The 25,434-nt window shown below is 38.9% G+C and overlaps 1 protein-coding gene across 4 annotated transcripts in view; it reads left to right on the plus strand.

Moving 5' to 3' along the window:
- SPIDR (scaffold protein involved in DNA repair) overlaps positions 1-25,434 on the plus strand; it is a 196,521-nt gene that overhangs the window by 129,181 nt on the left and 41,906 nt on the right. For all 4 annotated transcript variants that reach the window (XR_011148374.1, XM_069004711.1, XM_069004710.1 and 1 more), the window contains exon 10: positions 671-921. Coding sequence is in view for 3 of the 4 variants with exons in the window: in XM_069004711.1 (XP_068860812.1) it covers positions 671-921 (251 nt within the window). In the remaining variant the exon portion in view is untranslated. The remainder of the gene's footprint in view (positions 1-670; positions 922-25,434) is intronic.

The following is a 25,434-nucleotide window of genomic DNA, read 5'->3' on the forward strand; positions in this document are numbered from 1 at the left end:
TAAAATTAAGATAAATTACATTACTAATTTAGATTAAGGCAAACTGTAGTGTTCATGAAGTTTATTTTGCAAGTTTGGAAGGTTTTATTAATAAAATATGCTTTTAAAGTAGTGAAAAAATTTTAAAGTTTTTGCTTTAAAAGTTTTGTATTTTTCATTAATCATCTAATTCTTTTACTTTGAAATATTTTCCATTGAAATGTGTAAGTCTGAGGACTAGCTTACTAGTCTATAAAAGACACCTGTTCATTTCCAACTTTATTTGAAAGTCCGGAAGCATTCAAGATGAATTTCACTCTTTTTTTAGAAGAGGAAGGAACAGAACATCAAAGAAGTAAAAATGAAACTCCATTCAAGGGGAAGAATCATAAGGGCTAATATCTGTTTTCTGCTTTCCTGCTGGTGTCACCTTCATCTCTCAGGGGTTGAGTTAGCTCAGTGCAGAGCACCAGTTAAATACAGGAGCACACCATGTGTGCAACTCTCTTGAGTGTTTATTAAAAATACACAATAAATAACTGACCACTAGTCTGCAAGTTACCTTAGGAGCAGTAAGTATTTTGAAACTGATTTTGCACTTGCAACTTGATTTTTCATGCTTTTTCCTCACTAGCTCTACACAGTTTCAAGGTTCTCTGGAATGTTTCTCTTAATGGGTTTTCTTCACCAGGTTGCTTGTGCTCCACAACTTCTTAACAACGGTGATTCAAAACAGCATCCCTTGGCACTGAGTGCTGTTAATGATTCTCTGCTTGACATGGTTGAAAGCCAGGGAGCCGTGGGATGGAGAGAGGTGCAGGTACGAGTCGTTATCCAGAGGGTGTACTGTTTGCCTGCAAGAGAAGGGTACAGGAGCCACACTCAAGGAAACAAGCCTCTTTGTGCAACACCTGGCATGAATTCAGATCCACCAAATGTTAGGTGAGTAATAAGATGCATGGCAATTTCTTTGTTGAGGCTGTGATATGTGAGAAACCAAGGAGGAGGGAGTTCAGAAATGTCATTCTTAGTTGTCAGCCCACGGGGAATAAGCACACTCAGCAAGGAAGGCATGGGGCTGTTGAGGGGAGTGGTGCCGTTTTTTCATAGGTATAGTGTGACACAGAAGTAGTCCTGCCCAGAGAAGGAAAGGATCTGTCTATGTTTATGTCATCAACAGATGACAGGAACACTGAAAATGAATTAGTGAGAAGTTAATTGAGAACATCATATACTGTTCCTTGAGCTTCACAGAATAATTGTCACATCCCATTTGCCTGTTTCAGTCTCTGGTATGCTCTGCTAGTAAGTTATGCTCATGCAATGGTCTTTTGAAACAAAAAAGAAATACATAGAGAGACACAGAAATGAAAGGCTTTTCTATAATGAGGATTTTGCACAGATGCTATTAGAGAAACATAGGTGTATATTCCGTTGTGAAGTCACTGGAAAAAGATCCTGTTGACTTCTGGGAATCTGGAGGCCACAGCAGTTAAGATTCCTCTAAAGTAAAAAGTGTTGTGGTGTCAAAACATGAACAGCATTGTGGAAACATTACATGCAAACCCCATGGAACATACAGCTTTCAACCAGTTGTTTTAGCCTCTTGCGTTTTAGTCTTTGCATCCTAACACTGTTCTATTTACAGTGGAAGGAATCAAGAGTTGGACCTTGTTTTCTTAAATACAAAAGATATAGCAAACAGTTTTCCTTTCTGACCAATAGTGAACCTTTGAATTCTTTCCTTCTCCTTTTATGAGTCTCAAGGTTTGAGACCAAAGACTGATTTCAGTCTTTCTCAGCAACCCTGCATCTGTGTTAGCTGTGTCTGTTATTGCATTTTCTTCCTTTGGTTTTGCACTAGCTTTTGGTTCATTTGGCTTAAAATTTTGAAAGGTAAGATGTATCAGATTTTATTTTCACTCAGGAAGATGATTAAAGTGCATTATAGTAGAAGAGCTTGTATTAAGGTTCTAGGTTCAGCCTTTCAGGACATAATTAAACATTTCTTCCTGCAGAGATTGGGACTTGAATGGGGATGTGCAATTAGTTTAACAGGTCCTGTTGAGAATTCTCCAGATGTAATTTGCAATAGGCTTTGAGAGGTTTCTTCTCAGTTTTGAAGAATTTGAGTTCCTCTGAGCCACCCTGCAGGTGGACAGTGGTGTCCTCAACGGTTCTTCTTCTTGAGTTTTTGAAATACTAGAATTCTCTCAATTCTTGGTACCTTGTAAGCCACTGGGTAATTTACAGCACTAATTGATCAATAAAATTTCTCCAGAAGGAGCTTACGAAGATTATTCTTTCCTAAAATACAAGCTTGGTCATCACCCACAGGAAAGTAATCATCAACAGCCTTGTCCCCAACATTTTTAGGAGCTCTTTTACATATAATAGTTATATTGAACATTTTTTTTTTTAAGTAATTGATACATCTTGTTGTGTGGACTCTTTGCTTTGTATTTAATTCATTCTTACTATAACATATATATTTTTTAAAAAGAAAAAGTACTTTACCAGCCCACATCGATATGTGGTTTTGAGGACAGTAGTCCTCCATGTAGATTTTCCTCCAGAGAGCTACATTTGATCAAATCTCAGGGCAGCTGACAGACTGTTATTCAAGCTGATTTTTTAATTTCCAACTCTTTACCAAAAGTACACTTAACTTGCAGTCACACAATTTGAGGTAGTTAACCTGCCTGAGCCCACACCCTTCACAGCAATGGGGTAAAAGAAAGCAGAAATCTTAGATTGCGCTTCTTATGTCAAACATGAAATAGAAATGAAATAAAAAATGAGAGCTTGTTGCTTCTACGTACATGCTGTAGCTGGGTATTCTCATGTGCAGTTGTTAAACTGGTCTCTTAAAAGTTCCTCAAATTTCATAGATAGCTCAGAAGACTGTTTGTTTGTTGTTGTTCACAGCTATCAGACTGTGTTTTGGATCCTGAATCAAAAAAACCAACCCACTTTCTCTTTTGCAAAGGGGAGAACGAACACTTCTTTTACAGACTGAGGAATGAAAAACACCTCTTGCTGCTTTTTCAGCTGCTATTTCCATGGCTGATAAACATCCACATGAGACCTCCTCTACCAAAAACATCTATGTCTGTCACCTGATAGTGAGCAAAAAGGCCCTCTGGCAGTCCTTCAAACCAACTGATGGCTTATTCTTTTGTAACTAAAAAACCCTATTTTAAACTTTTTTCTGTAAAGTAAAACTGCCATAAGAACAAGGTTTGTATTTTATGAGGCAAGATGAGTTAGATTACTCATTGTTTCATAAACAAAAATTTCTAATTGGATATCAAGGTACAATAATACCTAATTGATTAGTATTTTAAACTGGCTGGTTTACTGCATATCTTCTTTTGTAGCACTCCACAATAACCTAGATGCTGTTGGCACAGGGAAGCATAAAACCTCCACAATAAACTGCAAAGAAACATGAAATTAAATGTGGAGTAGGGGAAGTGATGCATTTGGTTCAAGGCATCCGGTTTCTAGTAAGAGACTGGCAAGCTGTGGGAGAAACCTCTATATTGATTGTAAGGAAGTGGATTAATTTAATTGATTAAAACTAACACTTGTGAAACATAGAAACTATGGGGCTGCCTATATGCATCTAGCATTTATTGTTCATAAATACACGTGTGGCATATAGCCTTTTACTGATAGACAAAGGGATATGTTTGAAGGGTTTAAGTTTGCTCAGCTGAAGTATTCAAAGCATTTTCCAAGGATGCTGAGAAATCTTTGCAGCGACTGAGGAGTTCTCCGGCTTCTGTTGTCCATAAATTGGATCCACATTTCCTGTATTATTGTTGAAATATTTGCCTTTTCCCCCATAACTAACTGCACTTGCAAATGGACTTTTCATGCTGAAGGAGTTTCTTGGGGTGGAAAAAAAAAGAAGAAAATATGACTCGCTGTGACTGTCTGCCCATTTCCAACATTCCTGACATGCTTTTTGCTGCCTTTTCCCCTCTGATGGCAGATAGATACTTTTGTTAATGACACAACACATGTTTGTCTAAACCCAATTGTTTTGATTCTTTTTAAAAATGTCCTGGCTTACAAAGTATGAGGATCCCAAAGAGACTCCTGTCAACCTGAGGAGCTCACTGGCCCAGAGGTGTCTGACTCACTGCGTTGGCCTTGTACTTTGTGTTCCTGGGATAAAGCAGTGTATAATTTGGATTTTGCTCCTGCCAGTATCTGTTTGTTTTGAGCAGCCCACGTGAGTTTAGTAAAAAATAGAGCTGGTCAGTTTTGTGCCTTAAAGGACAGGGCTGGTTGTGTGGTAGTCAGTGTAACTAAAATAGATGCATTTTTAGGACTATTAGGCAGTTAAACTGGTCAGAGCACTCGGAGGATTTGCGTGAGGAGGCTGGACAGAAAAGGGTGTTGTCATGAAGAGCTAACCACTGCTGGTAGAAAACAATGCTAGCTATAGCTGTGAATCCACACTTTGAAATCTGTGGGTGACTAGACAAATTTTCCATTCACTTCTCTTGGCATGTTTCAACCTATTTCCTACCTGCACAAAGCCTGCTATAGCTTTCTATTCCAAGAATAAAAGAAAGACCATATATTTACTTTAAAAATTAGTGTGATCTGCATCTCTGCACTAGTTGTCATCTGTAGTTCTTTCAGTTTTGCTCTTTATTTTTTTTTCCATTTGCCAGATCACAGAGCAGTGGAAAGGTCTGCCACCATGCAAGCAGGACCCTTGGGGAGCAAAATATTTAGAGGAGCTGAGGATTTGTTTGAGTGGCTGGGAGAAATAGAAGTGAGGAAAATCACATTTCTCTTTCTGAGCAGGCCCACAGAAACATGATAGTCAGTTGCTGTAATTCATTGTGGTCTAGCAAGTTGTTGCAAGTTTCTGAGTAGTCTGTTCATATGTAATTCTTCATAAAACAGTTTTATTGGCAAGTGATAATCCTGTAGAACTAATTAATTTCTAAATTAGATTTCGTTTTTTCCCCTTTTTCTTCATCCAGTGATCTCTGCTGTTTATCTTAACACGGATCTAATCAATGGGTCAACCTGCCTGGCAACAGGCACAAATAAAAGTTGAGTGTCAGATGCTGCAACTAGCATTCCAAGGAGATGGATTAATATATTGAAAAGTTGTCCTTCTGGTATGGAAAACCTACCTTAAGTTTTATAAAGCTTATTGAAATAAACAAAAACACCATAGAAAAACTCTGGAGGTATTCTTATTTGAAAAGAGCCCAGATTGGAAAGGACTGTCATGAAAGATCCATGTTCACAGATGCTAACATCTGTCAGAATGTTTTTTGTGGCTGACTTAAATCTGTTTACAGCATTCCATTTGTTTTTTGTGTTTTTTTCAACAAAACATTTTAAATTGAACGGTCATAAATGCAAGTTTTTAAAAATTACATTATGTTTCTGGGATGTGACTTTTCAAGTAGAAAATAAACAGGAAATAAGTAACTGAAATGCAGTAGAGAGTACTCCATAAACTAAAAAGTTTCTCTATTTTTGCCCTTTTCAAATCCTTCTCCAAAGTGAAGATACGTGCTCTTAATATTCTTGCAAAGTAGTCTAATTGCTACTTGACAGACTTATAATAGCTCCTCTAATAGCTGTGGTTCAAGCTCTAGTAACTGGTTTCTGCTTTGAAGTCTCTCTCTTTTTTTTTTTCCTTTTTTTATTCACAGTAAAGACTCCCTGACACTTGGATTATTCCCTTTTGCCTCCACCCTGCTCTATTTGTAATTCTCAAACTGGAGCCGCCAAAACAGAGTAAGAACAAGAGACTGTTGGAAAACCAGCTTTGGTATCACACTGTCCAACTAATACTTCAAATTGTCTTACATGGTTAACACTGTAGCTTCCCCATGCTGTTGTCTGGATAGCCCTGAGAGTCTGTTTTCCCTGCTGCTGATGCTGCAGACGACCAAATGGAACTTGGGCTTCTTCCAGTGCCACCGTAATACAACAATTTGTTAATTTGACATTGCTGTTTATTTTTCAGTGCTAAATATTTACATAGTCTTATTCTGTCCAAGGGCAAGGTGAAAGCGCTGTTATCTGATATACTCTGTACAAATTAAAAAAAAAAAAGACCCCTCAATGTACACCAGTGTTTTTCGTCCCTGTGCTGGGAATAGGCAATTAAACAACTTGCTGTTTTTCTAAAATATGTCAGGGCAGTGATAAAAAATGCTGGTACAGAAAAGAGGCTCAAGAATACCATAGCCAGCACAGACCACAAGTGTGACAGGAATTCAGTCTCTTTGGAAAGCAAATGGACAGGAATAGAAACCATCAGGTGGCCAATACTGTGTGCAGGCTCCTGTATGCATCTAGCAAAAAGGAGACACTGGTTGTGTGTGTTTCTTCCATACTCAAGTGCTTAGCCTGATCAGTAAAGCACCCATGTGCTCACAGAAGACAGTCACACACACCCCAAGCCTTTTTTTTTTAGTCGAGAAGGATGTATTCCCCATGACAGAAAAATTGGAGAGATACCTGAGTAGCACAGAGAGACAGGTAAGTGGTATAGAAGCTTCATTATGTAGAGCTCTGTGTTCCCCACCACTTACCTTGTAACCATACCATTTCACATCTCTCACCTCTGATGATCACATGCAGGGCTTTAGGAAGCTGGGGAAGCTTTATTGCACCTGAACACCTCATTTCCCACTGCCATTTGCTTCATGGCTGTATGCACCCAATTGGTTGTTTTTGAGGGACTGTATAAGTGGTAGGAATGGGAAGAGTGATGTGGTCCCTGTACATTATCCTACAGTAGAAACCAGTCTAGGGAGAAGAAAGCAAACAATTTGAAAAGGTAATTTTCCAGCCCTAGAGCCACAGTCAAGGTATGTGCTGTTGTACATTCCGTGGTTTCAAACAAGAATAGTAATTCTCCAGCACCTGTTAGAATTATTCCAATATGGCCTACGTAAAAGGTATGGAATCTTTTCCTTGTCTTTGACCTTTCTTCCCCCTGAATTTTTGTATCTCTGAAAGTTATGTGGTTGATGGAACTGAGAGCAGAAATCTTCCATGTGTGTTTTACACCTCTACATTTCACTGACTACACGACTTCCTGGAGGAGGTGTTAAAGTTGTGCTGAAGCTCTCAGAAACCTTTGTAGAAGTCAGCTTGTGTCTCTGGAATTTGTTTTTCTTCTACCATCATACCCGAAGGCAAGAACCATGAGCAGTGTTAAATGTTATAAATGCTAGCAGTTGGGAGAGAATTTTAACCACCTGAATATTACATGGCATTTCTTTGCCACTTGGGCAGGTAAACAGTCTTTGTATGCATAGCCTTAAGTATCTGCAGAGGTAGAGCACGTGCATGAAAACATCAGCGCAGGTTTTATGTAATAGCAATTTCCCAAAATGGAAGATTCTTAGAAATAACTTTCTGTCATCAGCTTTGTAAAAGCTTCTGTTGGATATAACGGATCAATACTCCTTGGAAAAGTATTACTAAGATACTCTTTTGGGAAGAAGGAGGTCTTGAGTCTCAAAGAGTCAGGAATACGCAGTTCTGTGCAAATGATGGGCATGCTCTATTAATTAAGAAAAGACAGACTTTGAAAGGGACAATTTTGCTGAAACACAGGCCTGAACATCTGTATTTTAAGCTCTTCTACACTTTCTTTTATAAAATGCCAAAGATGAAGATACAGCTATCAATGCAAATAAACAAAGCTCCTCAGAGAAGACAATTAGTTCTTTCAGTAAGCATTGTGGTTTAAAATTGGTATGTAAGTTACAAATGTAACAAGGTTATCTTACAGTCACGTGCCAGTTCTGACTGGTTGCTGCTGGTTTTGTTCCATTTCTCACAGCCAAAGGCAGTCAGCAGCATCACACTGAGTAGGGATCTGCTGTGCTGAAATCCTCAAACTCATTTCAGTTAATGCTTCAACTCCCTCTTTTGACAAAAGGGCTTTTCACAGCATTTGGAGAAGAACATGCTCCTCAAATGGGAAAAGTGATGAGCAAAGGCCTGTATATTACACTTCACAGTGTAAGGGTTTGAGTGGGTTGGCAGTTAAGAGAGATTTAGTTATTTTTTAATTTTCATCCTACAGTGAGAAAAAAAGGAATTATTTAATTGATACATACTGCCTGATAAATGTTCAAACTGGTTTTGTAACAGGCTGAATTTAAATACTTTATTGGAGGTGTGTGTTTGACTGCAGTGTGGACTCCTCTGGACAACACACTTTACAAGTGCCTAAGGCTAGGAGTGAATGCAAAGTGTACTTCAGAGCTGTTTCAGATTTGACAGGCTGAGAAAGTTGGGGCTGTTCAGCCTGGAGAAGAGAAAGCTCCAGGGAAGAACTTAGAGTAGCCTTACAGTACATAAAGAGGCCTTGCAGGAAGGCTGGAGAGGGACTTTTTACAAGGGCATGTAGTGATAGGACAAGGGGAAATGACCTTAAACTGAGGGAGCGTGGGTTTAGATTAGATATTAGGAAAAAATTCTTTAAGGGTGCCAAGACACTGAAACAGGTTGTCCAGAAAGTTTGTGGATGCCCCCTCCCTGGAAGTGTTCAGAGCCGGATTGGATGGAACTCTGAATAACCTGGTCTACTGGAAGCTGTGGATTTCCTCTCTGAGGCAGCAGCTTTCCCCACTATTGAATTCAAATATGATCTAGTCATGACAACTACAGATGTTCTTGTCTTTGTCCTATAACAATGGGATTATGCATTTTCCACTGCCTCTGAACAAATGCCAAAATTTGTAAATTCTGTTTGACATGAGGAAAAATGTTCTAGGAAATTAATTTGATTGGAACAAGTTATGTCACATCTTCAATATGGAGCTATAAATTAAGTGGCTGTATTAACATAATATAAGTGGGACGTGGAAGACAATGTTTGCAAAGACACTCAGTGCCTAATCTTGCCAAAAATGTTTTTAATTTCTTTATTTCTATTTAATTTAATGGTAAGTGGTTATTTCCTTTCCAAGGGAGCTGAAAACTGCCAAAACTTTCTTGCTGCAGCTTGGGCTGTTTAGTCATGATTAAAAATATCTGGGTTAGGAGCTCATCTATACCTTGGTGCTTCTGTGTATGAGTCACCATTTGTATTTGGACTGCCAGGGTTTGAGGGAGAATCATAGCAATAACATTCTGAGAAAACAGGTATTTGAAGTGGATGCATGAACAGTTAGGAAAATCAGTGTCTCTCAGGCCGTTTATGTTTCCGCATAAACAAGTGGGAAGGGACTCTAATAAGGTGGATTTTTAAGAAATTAGTTGGAAATCAGCCTATATGTGCAAGGAGAAGGAGGAGAATTCAAAGCAAAAAGAGGTGTCACATCTGGTTTAGAGGTTGCAACTTCAGCAAATCAATGAACTGCAATCAGATAATTTCTTTTTAAATGCTTCCAAGGGTTGGACCTCATAGGATAACATCTGTATGCTAGATTTAGGAAACTCCTGTATAGACAAATGAGTTGCATTTTGTGATTTGTTTGATCCCTGCTGAATACATAGAAGCTCCATTTGGGGGTGATCTGCCTGGTTGCAGTTGCTATTTGGGTAGTGCAAATCAGAAGAAATGTAAAAGTCATGCATTGAACAAAATCATGAGAAAGAGGAATCATGGTATTTGGAAATAAGGTACTTTTTTTTTTTTTAAGATAAATGTACTTTTGGGTATTCCTAAACTTTTTCAATTAAGAATCCCAAATTTCCTGATCGACCTTGTGTATAAATGGATTTCAATTGCAAAAATGAAAATAAAAAATAAAAGCTAGGTAGGATTCTTATTGATTCAGGCTTGTGGTTAGCCTAGCATATTGGATAGCAAGCCAACATGCCTGGCCTCCCTGCAAACACCTGAAGGGTTTTTCTCTGTCTGAGGTCAACCTGCTGAAATCCACAGAAGCAGATGGTGACAAAGTAACTGCTTTCACAATAAAACCAACTATTTTAACAGAGCAGATAATCAGTCTAATAGTCAAATAATAATGAAGATTTTGTCTGTGTGCAGTGTGGATTAATAAAAATTGCTGGTTGTTGTAGCACTTCAGTATCCAGATGTTTTGGTCTCAATTTGCAACTCTTAGTCCCATGGAGTAGAAATAGATGCTTTTTTCCTTTTCGCTATATGTCCTGGATAAACCTGAGTCTCTTTCCTTTTTTTTCCTGCAATTTAGTTTTATATTTGGCACAATAAAAATGTAAGCACCGTAGCAAGTTTTGAGAGCGCGCAGAACTCCCAGGTACGAAGTGTTGTTTCTCTGCTCCGTGAATGTCGCTGCCCGCGTTACTTGTTATAAGCGAGTCTGTAACAGCAAAGCAAAGGGATATTACAGCTAAACACAGGGATATATGGTAACGCCGGGCTGTGTTCAGACTGACCCTTTTCTGCCCGTGGGTCAGCCCCTTGGTGAACAGATATTTCCTGCCTTTATCCCAGCCCTCCCTGGAAGCCCAGGGCTCGGGGTTGCCGGAGGGCACGTGGTGTGTCTCTCTCCCCCTGCATCCCCCAGTGTGTCTCTGCACACGCTGTTCAGTAAACAAACTCGGGAGAACCAGAGCTAGCTGGTTCAGAGCAGCCAGTTCATTCACACAGACCTCTTGGAAAGCGGTGCCTTTGCGCAGCCCTGACGTACGGGCTGAGGGAAGTGGAGAAGTTAGTATTTATGTTTTCATTAATGCTTTTTATAGCTGCGAGCCAGCTGTAGCTAGTTAGCGTTAGCCTAGGACATCTATTAGCGTGCAGACCTCTTACGCAGGATAAAGGGCTTCTGATGGAAACAGACTTGTTACTCATGGTACTCCCGGCTGCGTGTTTACATGAAGGCTGTTTGTGCTGACATAGGATATATATATTAGAACAGCATGCACCTTTCTAACGAACAAGTTTTCCAGGATTCAAGAGGATTTTGTATGAAAACTTTTATTGCAGCAAATCTTGAGATTTGCATCTTTAAATGGAGTCTTGCTTGTTTAAAAGCTATACTATTTAAATAATGCTCTGCAGCTCTGCAGATACTAAAATTATGTTGTGTTTAGCTTTTAGGCTATATTGCGAATAAGCAGTATTCCTGCAAGTCTTGAGCACACCAGTTTGAACTGTTAAAGTTTCTGCTGCGAATGATGTAAGTGGCTGGCAGTAGCACAGGGTGAATTGGACCTAAGGGTTTGGTCTAGAGAAATTGATGGCTCAGCTATCCTTCTCTGGTTTCTCCCAGTTTTTGCTTTTACGGTTTTTTTTCCCCCCTCTTCTTCTGGAAGCTAGTTAATCGGGAGGGCATTTAAAAATAAATAACAAAAGCAACTGCAAAACAGAGAATGAGGAAGGAACAAGAAATTTTGTATTTAGAGCTCCAGCATGACAAGCACCATGGTCTCTGGTATTTGCATCAATAAGACAATTTCCTTTCCTGGTCAATCAGTGTTCCCCTTACAATTCTGACACCCCCTTAATCCAGGCAACCACAGAGATGCCTGAAGAAAAAATAGGATATTTTGTCTATGCTCTGCTTTGCATTTCTGTAGAAGGTGTGAAGTGAACTTAGTACTTTCTCACAGAGAATTTAGTCCTTCTAGTAGTTAAAGCTTTGGAATGGAAAGTTTCAGCACTGACTTCCCTCTCAAGTAGTTTTCTTCTTCCAGAGATAGATTGTATTGAAGACCGTCATCTCTATTCCTTTTCTTCCCAGGTCTTTCACTGCTACTTGCAGTGTGTTTTACAGACTAGAGAAGATTCCTTTGCCACTGTAAAAAGATCTCAGCGTGAATTTCCACTCCTCTTATCTTTGTCACAGTCCCACCAGTTGTCAGTGATGAACTCCTTTCAGTCAAGGGGAATTCAAAAAGTTCATTGTAAAAAGCTTTGTTTGTCTCTTTAAGCCTAACCTCATGAAAGCATTGATTACATCAGCCATCATCATGTCAGAATTATACCTTTATGGTTCACAAAAAGAAGCTTTATAGTGCTATTCTTTTTCATCTGGACAACAGAATCTGTGTGTGAAACTGCTGAGTAGCCCCACATGCCAGAGTCAACTCACATGGTTGAACTATAGTCTTACCAAGACAAAAAGTCGGGTTATCTCCCAAAATTGAATCACTTCTAATCTTCTGTTCAGATAAATTTCCTCCACCCATCCATTTAGGTACACCACCCTTAATGATCCACTTGAGAAGAATGTGACAGGCTCTTGAAAGCCCTGTGAAGCTGTGGAAGCGCAGCTCATGAATTATGCGTGTTCAGTGCCTACAGCCTTAACCTCAAAATACAGGTGGGAAAACTCATGTCGGCAGTATCTAGACTTCCCTAGAGATCGTGTCTGTGATTTGGTTCTCTTATGCCTTTACAAATGTGGTCAAAGCTCAGTTCTAATTTCAAAGTCAACTGGTCTTTTGAGGACCAGAAGAAAATTCAAGCTTTGATGTGCTCACATCCTTCCTTTTAATGCAAACCCGCAAAATTGTGCTGGAATGTTTTGCACCATTCGGTAAATCTGCTGGAAACTTGTTCAGTGTGATCTGATAGACAGTATTTTTGTTCATTTTTGCTATTCTACTAAATGCTTCATAAGCGTTTGTTTTTTTTATGCAGAAGGAAATGACCTATGCGGTGTCATCACATGCTGGCCCTTGGGCTTGTTTTGGGCTTACTGTTCAGCCATTCAGGGTCCTTGCTCATTTGTTCCTCATGCTCTTGTGACTGAAATGAAAACCTCTGCACAAGAACTTAGTTGGAGGAATGTGGATAATTGGGAAAAGCAGTTTTACCCAACGAGTTTTCCCACAAAGATGGCTGGGACAACCAGCATTGTACTGCTAGCTTTGGGTGTTGTGGCTACAGATCATTGTACCAGATACTGTATAGACCATGTAGCCTAAAAAGAAACATCTTTCTCCTCCAAACATTTGGTGAAGATGTTTTTAGTGCTTTATCAAAGTTCATACTTCTGTGTCACCTCACTTAACACAGCCAAATTTATCATAGCTAGATCCTGACTTCCCAGTCCCTTCCCTGAGTCAGTTGCCAGTTGTCTTTAATTTTTGGTTTTAATTTATGGCTAGTTTTCCCAACATGCAAAGAACATGTGTTTGAGGGCAAGGAGGCATTTTTAACCATGGCAAGGCACCTGGTTACAGCATGGATTTTCCCATTCCTCAAATGCTGTGATGGTCTAGGATAGTACATAATTATATCCTGCAGCCAAGTGAAATCATTTTTACTAGATCTGGCAGGAGATTTTTCACTTATTTTTTGGATGGATTTTTCTGATTGCTTGAGGATGGTCTTTTTCTTGTGTGTTCTGTCCATAGGATCCTAATGAGGCACGTGATATGTGGGAGGCATGGATAAGAGAGAGATAAAACTGTAACTTCTGTCATCAGGCAGTACTGGGTTGACAACTACTTATTTTATCTAATCTGTTCACCATATACCTTACTCCTTATGCTGAGTAATTGCCAGAAACTCCCTTCTCTGGCCCCTTTGCAAAACGTTTAATGCATGTTTTCTCTCTCTGTATGTCTGTATTATGTTAGTACATTTAATATCTGAGAAATAATTGTTTTGCCTGCTTGAAAAAAAGAAATTACTGTCTTGAGGTTCAGATGTACAAATGGAATGGATGCTGAAGAAGAGGGACCTTCAAGGAGGTATTGGAGACCTTGGTGTGTTTTGAAAATCCATCCATACACAGTACAACTCACTACTGTAAAGACAAGATAACAGAAAAAATTAACAGTGATTTCTCTAGATTATATACATGGCCTGTTGTTCTTCACACACACACACACACACACACACACACACACACACATACCCCTTTGTTTCGTCCATCTGCTGAAATTTGCTAAAAGCATGTGAGCAGTCTAAGCAAACTGCTGCGTATCTCATGTGCCCAATGGGGCATGAACCTGGTTAAAGTTTCTAGACATTTTGTAATATTTGGTATATGTGCCTTATGGAAAAAGAGTGGAAAAAAAAAAGGTTATTCATATGGTGCTATTAACCAGTAACAGTTTTTATTTCTGTTTTTATTTGGAAGTGCTGAATTAAGATTTCAGATTAATCTGAATTGATGGTCTCTGCTAAGATTAAAGTTACAGTGTCTATAAACCAGTTGTTCAACTTTATGGTTGAACATGGAAAACTGTCAAATAGAAATGTTCTATATACCAGTGACAGATAATGTCTGAACTACTCCCTTTAGCCCCTACCCCCCAGTTATCAGTGACCTTTAACTACCAGTTTCCTTCACGAGTTAAGTTTTCTCAATCACCCACATTTAATTCTAAAAACTCAGATGTTTTGTTCTCAGCAGTACTTCTAGCATGAGTGTCTTCTTGCAAATAGTCAGACTCATAGGTTTTCTTCATCCTGTTGGGAACAAAATGTTGGCTGACCAGTCTTTTCCAAGTGGAGAAGGAGGAGAGAAGGCAAGATTGGAGGAGCATTTCCATGCTGGGCACTTTAGGTCAAGCATGAATGTACAGAATGGTGTTGAAATCTTGGGAGAAGCTGTAGGCAGTAAGTGAGAGTGATGGTCTTGTTGGGCAGCTTCCCATGGGAGTTGGCAGGATGGTAATTTGTGAAAGATGTGTAGGGTTAATTCTTTTATTGAGCAAGTGCTTAACTACACTTCCAGTCACCCACTCTCCTGGCTTGTGTCTGCTAAAGTATCCAGTAGGAAAGTGGGAAAATAAAAAATAAATTCAAAGCAAGCCCTTTTTATTATGAAATTATGACAATTTCCATTTTCAACATAATTAGTTCTGAAAATTCAGAGCCTTCAACCCATGTCCGCCACTCCCTTTCTCCACTGCCCCAGCAATGCGGAAAAATACAGATAATCACAGTTTGCCTCTTTGCTAAGGCTTACCTGTATGCAGAATTCTTGTAGAGATGAATGCCAAATATATGAGGTGCACATTTAAACTCTAGTAATTTCTCACAGTAAAACTTTTTTGTTATGCTCATCTGAAGGAATTTTAGTCTAGCTTCGGATTAGTAACAGAAACTTGTTCTGTGATATCTTGTCCAGTATTTTTCCCACTAAATTATTTCTTGAGTTACTTTTCATCTGCTCTTGGTCTAGGGACTCAGAGTTCTCTATCACACACTTCCCCTCTGCTTCTGAGAGGCAGGAGAGAGGGAAGACCACCAGAGTATGCTGTGAAGAAGGCAGGAATGCCGGTGGTGTAGGAGAGTGGAGCGGAGGGGAAGTTTGGGCAGCAGGGGCCAGGGTGGCCATGGGGAAACATGACCCCATGGGAGACTGCTGTGCTGGCAGTGCTGAGCGTATGTGCAGGCATAGAGCAGGAGCCCAGAAAACATGTGGCTCCTGCTGTTGCTGAACACCATCCTGCCAAGTCTCCACGGAGGCCTCTAGTATGGGTTCAGTAGCTTCTGGCAGCCAGGGGCTCTTTGCATTGCTCCTTTGTCCTTTGGCTAGAGCTTGTGAAGCACAGCTCCATCAAGAACTTATCACATGCTCTGCTCTTCTCCCTGAAGCTCTCCAGTAGCACATGCCCTTTCTCCTTTCCCCTACTTTGTGCTCTGCTTAGTGTGTGACCTGCTGTTTCAGAACACCCTACAGTTTGCTTGGCTTCTTTCTTACAGCATGTAAATGCATTCCCTTCCCAAAGAACTAAAAATCTCTTCTTTTTAAGACCTGACAATTAAGGTGATTACCAAATAGCTTGAGGGAGAATGAATTCGAGTTACATCACTGGGACCATGGAATGTCTCAGCAAAGACTAGTTCAGCTCACAGTGAGGTGTGTTTGAAAGCATGTGTAGTGTTTGTGAGCTGGAAGCAACCCCTGCCTGTAGGTAGCCTGATATTTTCCACTATGAAAAATTCTTGTGACCTTTTATTTGCAAAGCTGTTTCAACTCCATTGTTTGCTGTAGACGTTTGATGTTCAGAGGGGAATGCCCTCGAGGTGGGAAAATGCCTTGTTTTCTTTGGCAGCGCCTGCAGCTGGCTCTACCATGGAAACAGTTGGGGTTGGAAAGGGAGGAGGGAGAGAGAGGTAAAGGGTAGACTTTCCTCTTCCAGCCTGAGAGGTTCATGCCACCCCAGGCAGGAAATATTTCAAGATGTGAGACAGAGAGCTGAAGTAAAGCTGTTCCCAAGCCATCCTCCCAAGTAGGGCATAAACCACACTGTTCAGCTCCCTCTGTGAGGGCATCATATGATACTTTCCCTATGTGTGAAGCAACAGGTGGGTGGCACTTACCTATAACCTGACCCGGGGCTGACAGCATTCCTCTTTCTTACCCAGCAGTGGGACTCAAATGTCCCCTGATTCAAATGCTACCGGTCTGTGGGCCTGCTAATACAAATAGACATTCTTCAACCATGTGTTGAGAGGCACAGGTGCAAAATACTCAAAGACATGTAATACCGGATTTCTGCAGAATACATATATATGTACTGAAAACTGAATGTGTCATCTGTTGATTTCAGAGTACTTAACCTTATCACCTTCAGATTCCAAACAGGAAGGCTTAGGAAGTTTTATCTATATCTGCTTGTGAATTTAAAAAAAACAATCCACAAGAGCACAACTTAGGATGTGTGTGGGTTTATATATGTTTATGTGAATGAATGATGCATATAAACGCTCTGTTTACTCTTTCTAGGCCCATGGTTTTTTCCCAGAGCAGCACAGCCTGTTGCACTTTCTGTTTTTTGGACCAGGCTGTTCTTTCCATTTTCTGCTGTTTTATCAGCCATGAATTTCTGTTTTCACAGCACAAACTTGAGATCTCTCTACTAGTTTGCAAGCAGTATATATTTATTAATGAACTTCAAAGTCTTACCTTTCTCTCTCTCTCTACCCAGCTCTGTGTTATACAATAGAAAGAGATGAATATTGCTAAATAGTTACAATTTGTTTGCAGAATTGATGTGGCATGTAAAGCAAATAATTACACATACAAATAGTACTGGTACTCGCAGCTCTTTCTCCTGCATACGCACATAGGGGATTTACACGCTGTAAGGTCATATTTTGCTTACATAAACGATCTTATCTTCTTGCACCCTGTGCCGTGTGGTATTCCAAACATTGCGGGGAACATGAAAAGTGCCAACAGTATATACAAATCATTCTGGCATATGGCACACAGTATAGACCAGTTGCAGAGCACGTGGAATAGGGCAGTACAGTGATTGGAATTTTATTCGTGAATTTGTATGTCTTTTGATTGTTTCACGTTTAAAGTAGTTTGTTCATTCAGGGTGAATAAAAGTTTTCTCTGAACAATTAAAGTGAGCTGGGCTAAGGAGGTGCTTCTCTGAAAGGAGCTGAGAAATTAAAAAGAATCCAAAAAAGTAGCATTGGAGGAGGAAAGACAGTCAAGGAATGTTGGGCAATGTGGGAGCACTTTTTGAAGAGTTCTGCTAGAACAGCAACACTGCAGGAGTCACTGACACTCTCCCCAAGGTGAAACCAGAGGGTGGGCTTGGGACCAGCATCTCCTATTCACCCTGTGTGGAAAATGTAGAGAGAACACTCTAGTTCTTGGATTTCATACAGGAAAATAAATCCCAGAATGTGTTAATCTGGGGGGAGTGGGAAAGGGAGGATGGGAAGGAGATGTGGGAAAAGAAGAGGAGGAGATGAACATTCATCTTATTTATTGTGTTGTAAAGGTGTGCCTAGGATTGGTTGATGGGGATTGGATTAAGTGGTAATTGAGTAACAATTAATGAATCAGACAATCATTAATTCTGACCAGATAATGAGGGAGGGTAGGAGAAACTGTGTGTTTAAACAAAGGTGGTTTTAGTTGAGTGCAGCTATCTATTACTTAAGGGGGCTGGAGGGAGGGAGTAACTGGACGTTGCCATCTTTGTTGGTCAAGAAATCCTTCAAACACCAATTTAGCCATTTTTTCACAGTGGATTGATCCAAGATTTGACCAACTGCTTCCTTTTTGTCCCATCAGCTACTGTCTTAGAGGTTGTATGCACCTTCATTGCTCAAGTCTGTGAGTTGTGGGATTTTCCCACTTCAAAAACACATCTCTCCATGTTACTCTCTTCAGTACCACTGCCAAAGAGTAAGTAATTCTTTATAAGTAACTGAACCCTCTCTTGAATAAAAGAACATTTTAATCTTATATAGGTATGTTACAAGTGAAGGGGAGAAGTGACCCCGAAGTGAAGATACTTTCCTCTTATTAAAAAAAAACAAAAAAAAAACAACAAACCAAGAAACCAAGAAACAAACTCCAAGAAACAAACTCTTTATCATGTAGGGGTTTTTAAGTCTTGACTGTATTATAAGGGTCTTTTTACTTTTGTCATCTTTTTGCTTCTTGTAATTCTGCTGAAAAAATCTTGATGCTACTGATGGAATGACAAAATACAGCAATTGAGGTAATTGCATTAAGCGAGTACTGAAAAAAAAATTCTCATAATTCAGTTTCTCCTGCTACAAAGGCTTGCAGATAGCTTCTTGCTTTAAACTAGCATAATATAATAATATTAAGCACTTCTGATGGTATCTAAAACTGTCTGGTGAAAGTTTTAAACAGGCTGAGAAAAATTTGTCATTAGCTTGTTGGTATAGTCTTAGGTTGGCTTTATAAAAGAGAGGTTAAGTAAGAAACTGAGGAAAGATATTGCTATTTGAATACTTGAAGTAATGATTCATTTAATGCTTTAAATAAAGATGGGATTTTTAACTAGTGTATGTTTATTTAGGTCCAGATTATTATTTATGAGTTGCTTGACATTCCAAAAACCGTGGAATAAAAGACTCCTTATACATAATTTTAAAAGGTGTGGCAATCAGGTAGGATTATCTCTTTTACCATGTCACAGTATCTTGATGTTTTGTTAGGGCATTTTACCCTTTTATTGCTTCCTAGAAGAAGTATAGTAAGCCACATACAAATAAACCTTTAATTTTTAAAAAATTACTTCATTTAACTATATTTTAGTTATATTAGGCAGCAGTTAATATAGTCCTGAAATGTTCAATAAACTGAAGTGGAATGCAGCATTTTATTCCTCATGAGTAAGAAACTGCAATTACTACACCAACTTTTTAAAACAAATACGATTAATGTTTGAAGTCACATGACTAATATCAGCTGATAAATACTCCCAGTTTCCCTGACAGGCAGCAGGTTAACTAGTGCACAGTCAGAGAAGTATACTTGAGGCTTTTCAAGAAGGATCAGTTATTTAGCATAGCTCAGTTCCCAGGAAGAAGTAGTTTATTCTCCTCCTGTCAATCCTGTTTTTCAATGATTTTGTTCTCTCCTCAAAGGCCAAGCTCTGTGACATCTTTATGCATAGCTGTGGTGACCACAGTGCTGTGAAACTAATTCTCCTAAATATCTGTTACCTGTTCCTCTGGAAGGTTAAATCTTTGGCATATTGTTCCATTGGACATCTGAGAAGCAAAATATTCTTTACTGTTACTGACTTTTCCTTTTCTGGTGTGACACCATTATGGTGGTACCACAAAGAGAAATATTCTAGATGTTTGCCTGACATTTCAGGAAAACATATGCCCGAGGTTTTGCTATACTGATGGTGCCCCAGATTATTTTTGAGCTACATTGGGGCATTTATAGGAAATTGCATCAAATACTGGAAGTACTAATAAAACCTTGGCCTTACCACAGTTGTGGTAAAATTTTGAAAAGCAACCTCATCTTTGCACACTGACTGGAAGGATCTACCAGGTTGCTCTCAAAGATTTGCCCATTTAGTGCAAACTCTTTGGGCTTTGGTCTTGTCAATTAGTGAGGGGTAAGGAGAGGAACACCCTTCCTAAGAAGCCAGGAGCCACTCATCATTGTATAGATACAAGGAAGAGGAGGAAATCTTCTGAATTTTCAATAGCTAAAAATCACGTAAGGTTTATAGTGCAGCAGCAGTGGTGTGTGTGCCTTTGAATTTTCTCTAGAGAAAGTTTGTGTCTTACTTGGTCAGAGGAGGAAGAGAGCTTTGATATCTCTAGTCCATGTACAGTCAGGCCAGCATGTTCCTGCTTGTAGAGTTGGAGTAAGGTTCAGCTCCCTGTACACACTGGTCAAAACACATCTGATATACATTCCTAGGTGTTCCTGTGGATTTCTCAAACTTAACTTAGACAAATGAGTTGTAGTGCTGAGGGCTAAAGCCAGGAGAAATTGCACAGTGTCCACTCAAGCCTCAGACCCCTCTACAGGATGTCTTCTTTCACTGGGGTGAATAAACTGTGTTTTATATTTGTTTAAAATTCTGAAATCTTCTGCAAGCAGAACATGTTTCATATTTAGAAAGAAAATATTCAGAGGGCTTCATCGTTCCAAGATTTCTTTGGAGTAAGAACATTTAAAATATTGTCTCATAAACTGAATTGCGACAAACAGCTCTCAAAGGCTACTGGAGTTCAGTGAGAGGTTTGGGAAGGGACCAGCAGTTATGTATTACATCAGGTGGTGTAATAAGTACATTGCCTTGTAAGTCTTTTCACTTCTTCTGTAAGGCTAAATCTAGGTGCAAGTGTACATAAATTACTATTACCTCCGTATGATGGGCTAGACTATTTGGATATCCATTTCACATATGGATAATACTATTCCAATCTGAAAATAAGCATAGTAGGAGTTTGTGAGTGGTAAATGGTGGAGGGAAGATTGGTCTCTCAATAGTAAAAGCCCCAAGTGCCTGTCAGAAAGGATCATAGATACCTCATTTGCTTTGCTGAATTTTGGTAGTTAAAGACCACCTTTAGCATTTTGTGCAGGAGTTGTTTTTATTTTTATTCTGCCTGCTACCTTTGTGAAAGGAAATATTTAATAATTTTTTCCCATAAATGTTTACCCGTAGCTCTCCCGAATTAAGAATGTCTCACTCTACAGGAATGTGAACTAAAAACCAAATAAAGTTTGTAGGCTTCACAACACGGTCATCCGTGCCAATGCTCTGGCCTGTGCTTAATGATGACCCAGAGTCTGACAGTTTATATCCATTTAGTTCTTTAAAAACAGCAAACATGATTTCTTCTCTTTTTTATCCCCTCTCTTTATATCAGCAAGAAAAATTGCTGGGTTTGTCCCTATCTCCTTAAATAGGTACTATTTTGGTCATTATGAAAAAAAAATTTAATTGTAATTCCTGCCAAGTACAAAGTGATAAACCAAAGGAAACAAAGTTTGTAACAGTCTCATTTACCAGCTGATCTGTCTCAGTCCAAGAAGAGGAAATACTAAAGTGAATATGTTCATTTGAACGTAAAAATTTTTCACTCCAGTGTATTTCGAGAGTTGCAAATGTCACTAAAGGATCTTGAAACAATTTTTAAAATAAAATTGATATAGAAGTAAAATAGAAAATCACTACAGCAGACCATTAAATGGCATCCACATTTGAAGCTTTAGGTAAGTTGAATAAATTCAGTAAACTATACTGAAGGTATATTAGAAGAAATATGAGTCAGAAGTGTAGTTGGCAGTTGGACACAGGTTGAAATTTGAGTTTGAAAGCCTGAATTTCACTTTTGAAGACTGTTTTACATATTCAGTGTTAGTGAACTGATTCTGCTGGGGAAATTGGGTTATGTGTTTGTGTGGTTTTGTAGTGTATAGCTGTAAATGCCCATTGGCAAACTGAAAAGACTAAATGGACATTAAAATATGCAAAACAGTAAACTTTTTGTAGGGTTTTAAAGATGTTTTCCGTTAGACTGGCTTTCAGACTGATTTTGAATTGTTTCTGCTGGTCCTGCTAGGTTAAGCTTACGCTTTTTAATTTGCTTGTCTCTTCTGCAGTTATAAAATTAAAATGCAATATTGTTTCCAATGTTACATTTTGCTCTATCATTTATGTAAATATTTTGTGTAAAATTATTTTTACAAGTGTTATTCTTGCAAGAATAACAATCCCCCCAATCTGTGGGGATTCAGACCAATATTTCCATCAAAACCAAGCCAAAAGACAAATGCTTGAGGCAGGAGGATTGTGATGGACCTTCAGCCAGTGGCAGAAAGCCCATTTGTTTTTATGCTTCATTTTGGGCGTGACAAAGCCGTGATCTCTCATTGGGAAATCCATGCGAAATTATTCTTGTTCTCTCTAATCTGCTTTGAAATTAATCTGATTCTCTGTCTATCTCCCCAGATTTCCTCACCCCAGTGAGCTGTCTTTTTGCCACTACATGCAAGGGTGCCCATTCAGGTGGCTGGGACAGCTGTTTGTGATGCTAAGTCAGCAAACTGATGCAAAAGAAAAACAGAATCATAAAATCGTTTGGATTGAAGGGACCTTTAAAGGCCATCTAGTCCAACCACCCTGCCTTGACCAGGGACATATTTAACTAGATAAGGTGTTTCAGAACCTCATCCAACCTAATCTGGAATTTTTCCAGGGATGTGGTATCTACCACTTGTATGGGCAACTCTTGCAGTGTTTCACAACCCTCATTGTAAAAAAAAAAAAAAAATTCTTCCTTATATCTGGTCTGAATCTACAGTTTTTTAACTTAAAACCATTACCCCTTTACCTATCACAACAAAACCTATTGAAAAATTTGTCCCATCTTTCTATAAGCTCCCTTTAAATATTAATGGACAATAAGGTCTTCCCAGAGCCTTCTCTTCTCCAGGCTGATCAATCCCAATTGTCTCAGCAGCAGGTCTTCATAGGAGAGGTGCTCCAGCCCTCTGGTCATTTTTGTAGCCCTGCTATGGACCTGCTCCAACAGGTCTCATATCTTTCCTGCATTGAAAACTCCAGAGCTGGATGTAGTACTCCAGGTAAATAACTTTATTTTTGCATCTGAGACTTGTTTGTTAAGGCAAATCAATTCCCTGATCTGATTTCTTGTGCTGCCTCAACCTGGTTTTGCCATCACAGTTATGAGGGAGGAGAGGGGACAGCTTAAAACTGGAATCAGTGGTGTAGGGCAGAAAGATCTTCTTCTGGTTTCTCTACTTCCTGACACGAAATTTTGTTTGGAATTTTGTTTGTGGATGCTAACTGCATTGTTGATACCACCTGGCAAACAGTGATTTCAAGTCTGAAAGTTCAATATGTATATATACTTTTTTTTTTTTTTCTCCATGGATGTGTATATGCATCTACAATTGCACAAGGAAAAATGTTTAGTTTAAAATTTCGCTGTTCTTGTACATAATGAAAAACACATAATTTTATGGTTTTGCAGAAAAATCCTTCAGTGGACATAATTTCAAGTCACAGAAGACAAAAATGATTTTGAAATATACAGAGCACTCAAATGCATGCCATGAGAAGATGGATATTTTCTTAGCTGAATCTGGTCATTAAGAAGTTTAGTTTGTGGGGAAGTGTAGGTGGAGATGTTAATATTTCTTTCATTGCTCAACTAGAAATTTGAAAACAATGTAAAAAGTTTCCTGTGTCCTGAAATTGCCTATGTTAATGTCAGTCTTTTAATACAACAGTCTTATACCAAGCAAGTAGAACATGGAGGGTCATTTTGTCTGTTTCTAAGCAGACCAAGTATTCTGAACCTGAGCATTGCAAAGTCTGATTTCTGTTTTCTTTGAGCAGTTTTACTTAGATTAATACAGCCTTAAGTCATCAAAGATAGTAGATGTTGTTCTTTCTTTTCACATGGCATTCTTCTGTGTCTTACCCCGTACTGCAAACTGACCTCATCACAGATCTCTGTAATTTGATTGGATTAAACAGAGGTGTTGGGAAGGACTTGGAAAGACAGAGGAAGAGCATTCCTTGGCTTCTCCTTTTGACAGGGTTGTATTTCAAGAAAACTTCTAACTGAAACCTGTTGAAGTGCAAAGCTTGTGTGGAAGTTTCTTACTGCACGTGAAAATGCTGCTGCAGTGTGAAAGATAATATTCTTGCTTTCTGGGAGCATCACTTTGTGTGCAGCTGTGATGAGATTCCAAGCCATTTTTGTGTGTTGTTTAAATACCTGGTATTTTATTTCTGCCCAGTGTAGGCTTCAGATAAGTTATTTTGAAAATATTGATGATTTAATTGTTTTTCAGTTTAATGCTACTCAAATCAACCTGCAGGTAGAAAACTAGGAAGCGTTTAATATCCAAAGGATGCGTTCCCCCCCTTTTTTCCATTTCACCCACTGTGTTCTGAAATGGTGCAACCTATTCTGCAACTGCAAATACCCAAAGTTTGAACCGCTTCTTAACTCCTAAGCAGTGGTCACGGTTAGGCAATCTTTTCTGGCAGCTTTAATAAACTGAGTCAGTAGAAGAAGAGGATCATTGTGGTAATTATCATAATATAGCAGTTATAACAGTAGTTTCCATGTATGTGTTTCTAAACCTGAATAAATAACACTTTGTAGGTGGTGTTGAAGTAGATTAATTGTCTCTGTTGTTCTTCAGGTAGGCAAAAATACAGGTGGTGAGCACAGTGCTTTTCCCAAGAGGTGTCCTTCCAGACCAGCACCAGCACCCTCTATCTAGTTGTTGCAGTAGTTGTTTGGAAATGATGAGTTGTTCCTATGACCTCATTTTGGAATAATTTCAGTGTTTCCCTCTGGCACCTGGTGCCTGCTTGCTTTCTTACTAAGGTTTATAAGCGCTGACGCTGGAGAAGTTACCCGGAGTTCCCAAGATGAATCTGCAGCCATGCCTTAAGATTTCTGTTCCTCTGTTGTTGACTTGTGCATGTAAAACAAAAAGAACTTCTGTTCACTTTCTTTTCCTACTCTGCTTACCATAATCTTTTGTTAACTGCTCTTTTTTAGCTAGAAAACAGTACTGCCTACTAAGGAACTGTAACTGACTTCTACAAAAGATTCTTGCCACTTCATCAATTCAATGTTGTTCACATAGCTGTATTTACAAAGTTGATTGGTCCCAGCTCCTACCACTTAATTCAATAATAATTCAAAATTGTAATATAAAATAGACTAAGAATACACTGTTTATATAAGTTTTGTAATGCATTAACACATCAGCTGTAGGATTAATACTAGTGTCCATGTGTGGAATGAAAAAATGAGGAATATTGGAAACCTTTCAGTGATACCTCATATTGAAATTTGGATTCAGTAAGTATAAAAAGGTCAGTATATGCAGTAGTGAAAAGCACATGTAGTATAGTAGACTGGGGAGAAGGGGGAAGTGAATGGGAAAAGAATTATGAATTCAAATTAAACCACTGTAGGATGAAATTAAATGTGCTTTTGGTGTTTCATCCCAAATCAGATGATACCACATTTTTTTGTCCTACAAGAACATAAATTTTTGTGTGTGCTGTAGATAAATAACTTTTTGGTCAAGAAAGGAATGTTTGTGGTTAATTAAACTTCCAAACAAATTTTTAAAAATTCAAAATCTAATTCTGTGTGTGGAACATTTTGTATTTCATGGGACTGCCATTAAGGGAGCCTATTAACCAGCTTAAAAAGACCAGTGAAACATGGCTCGTACCTGTTGCAATTTTGAAATTAAAATTAGTGATAATGATACATTCAAA

Source organism: Aphelocoma coerulescens, chromosome 2 (genome assembly GCF_041296385.1).
Source record: "Aphelocoma coerulescens isolate FSJ_1873_10779 chromosome 2, UR_Acoe_1.0, whole genome shotgun sequence".
Lineage (NCBI taxonomy): Eukaryota > Metazoa > Chordata > Aves > Passeriformes > Corvidae > Aphelocoma > Aphelocoma coerulescens.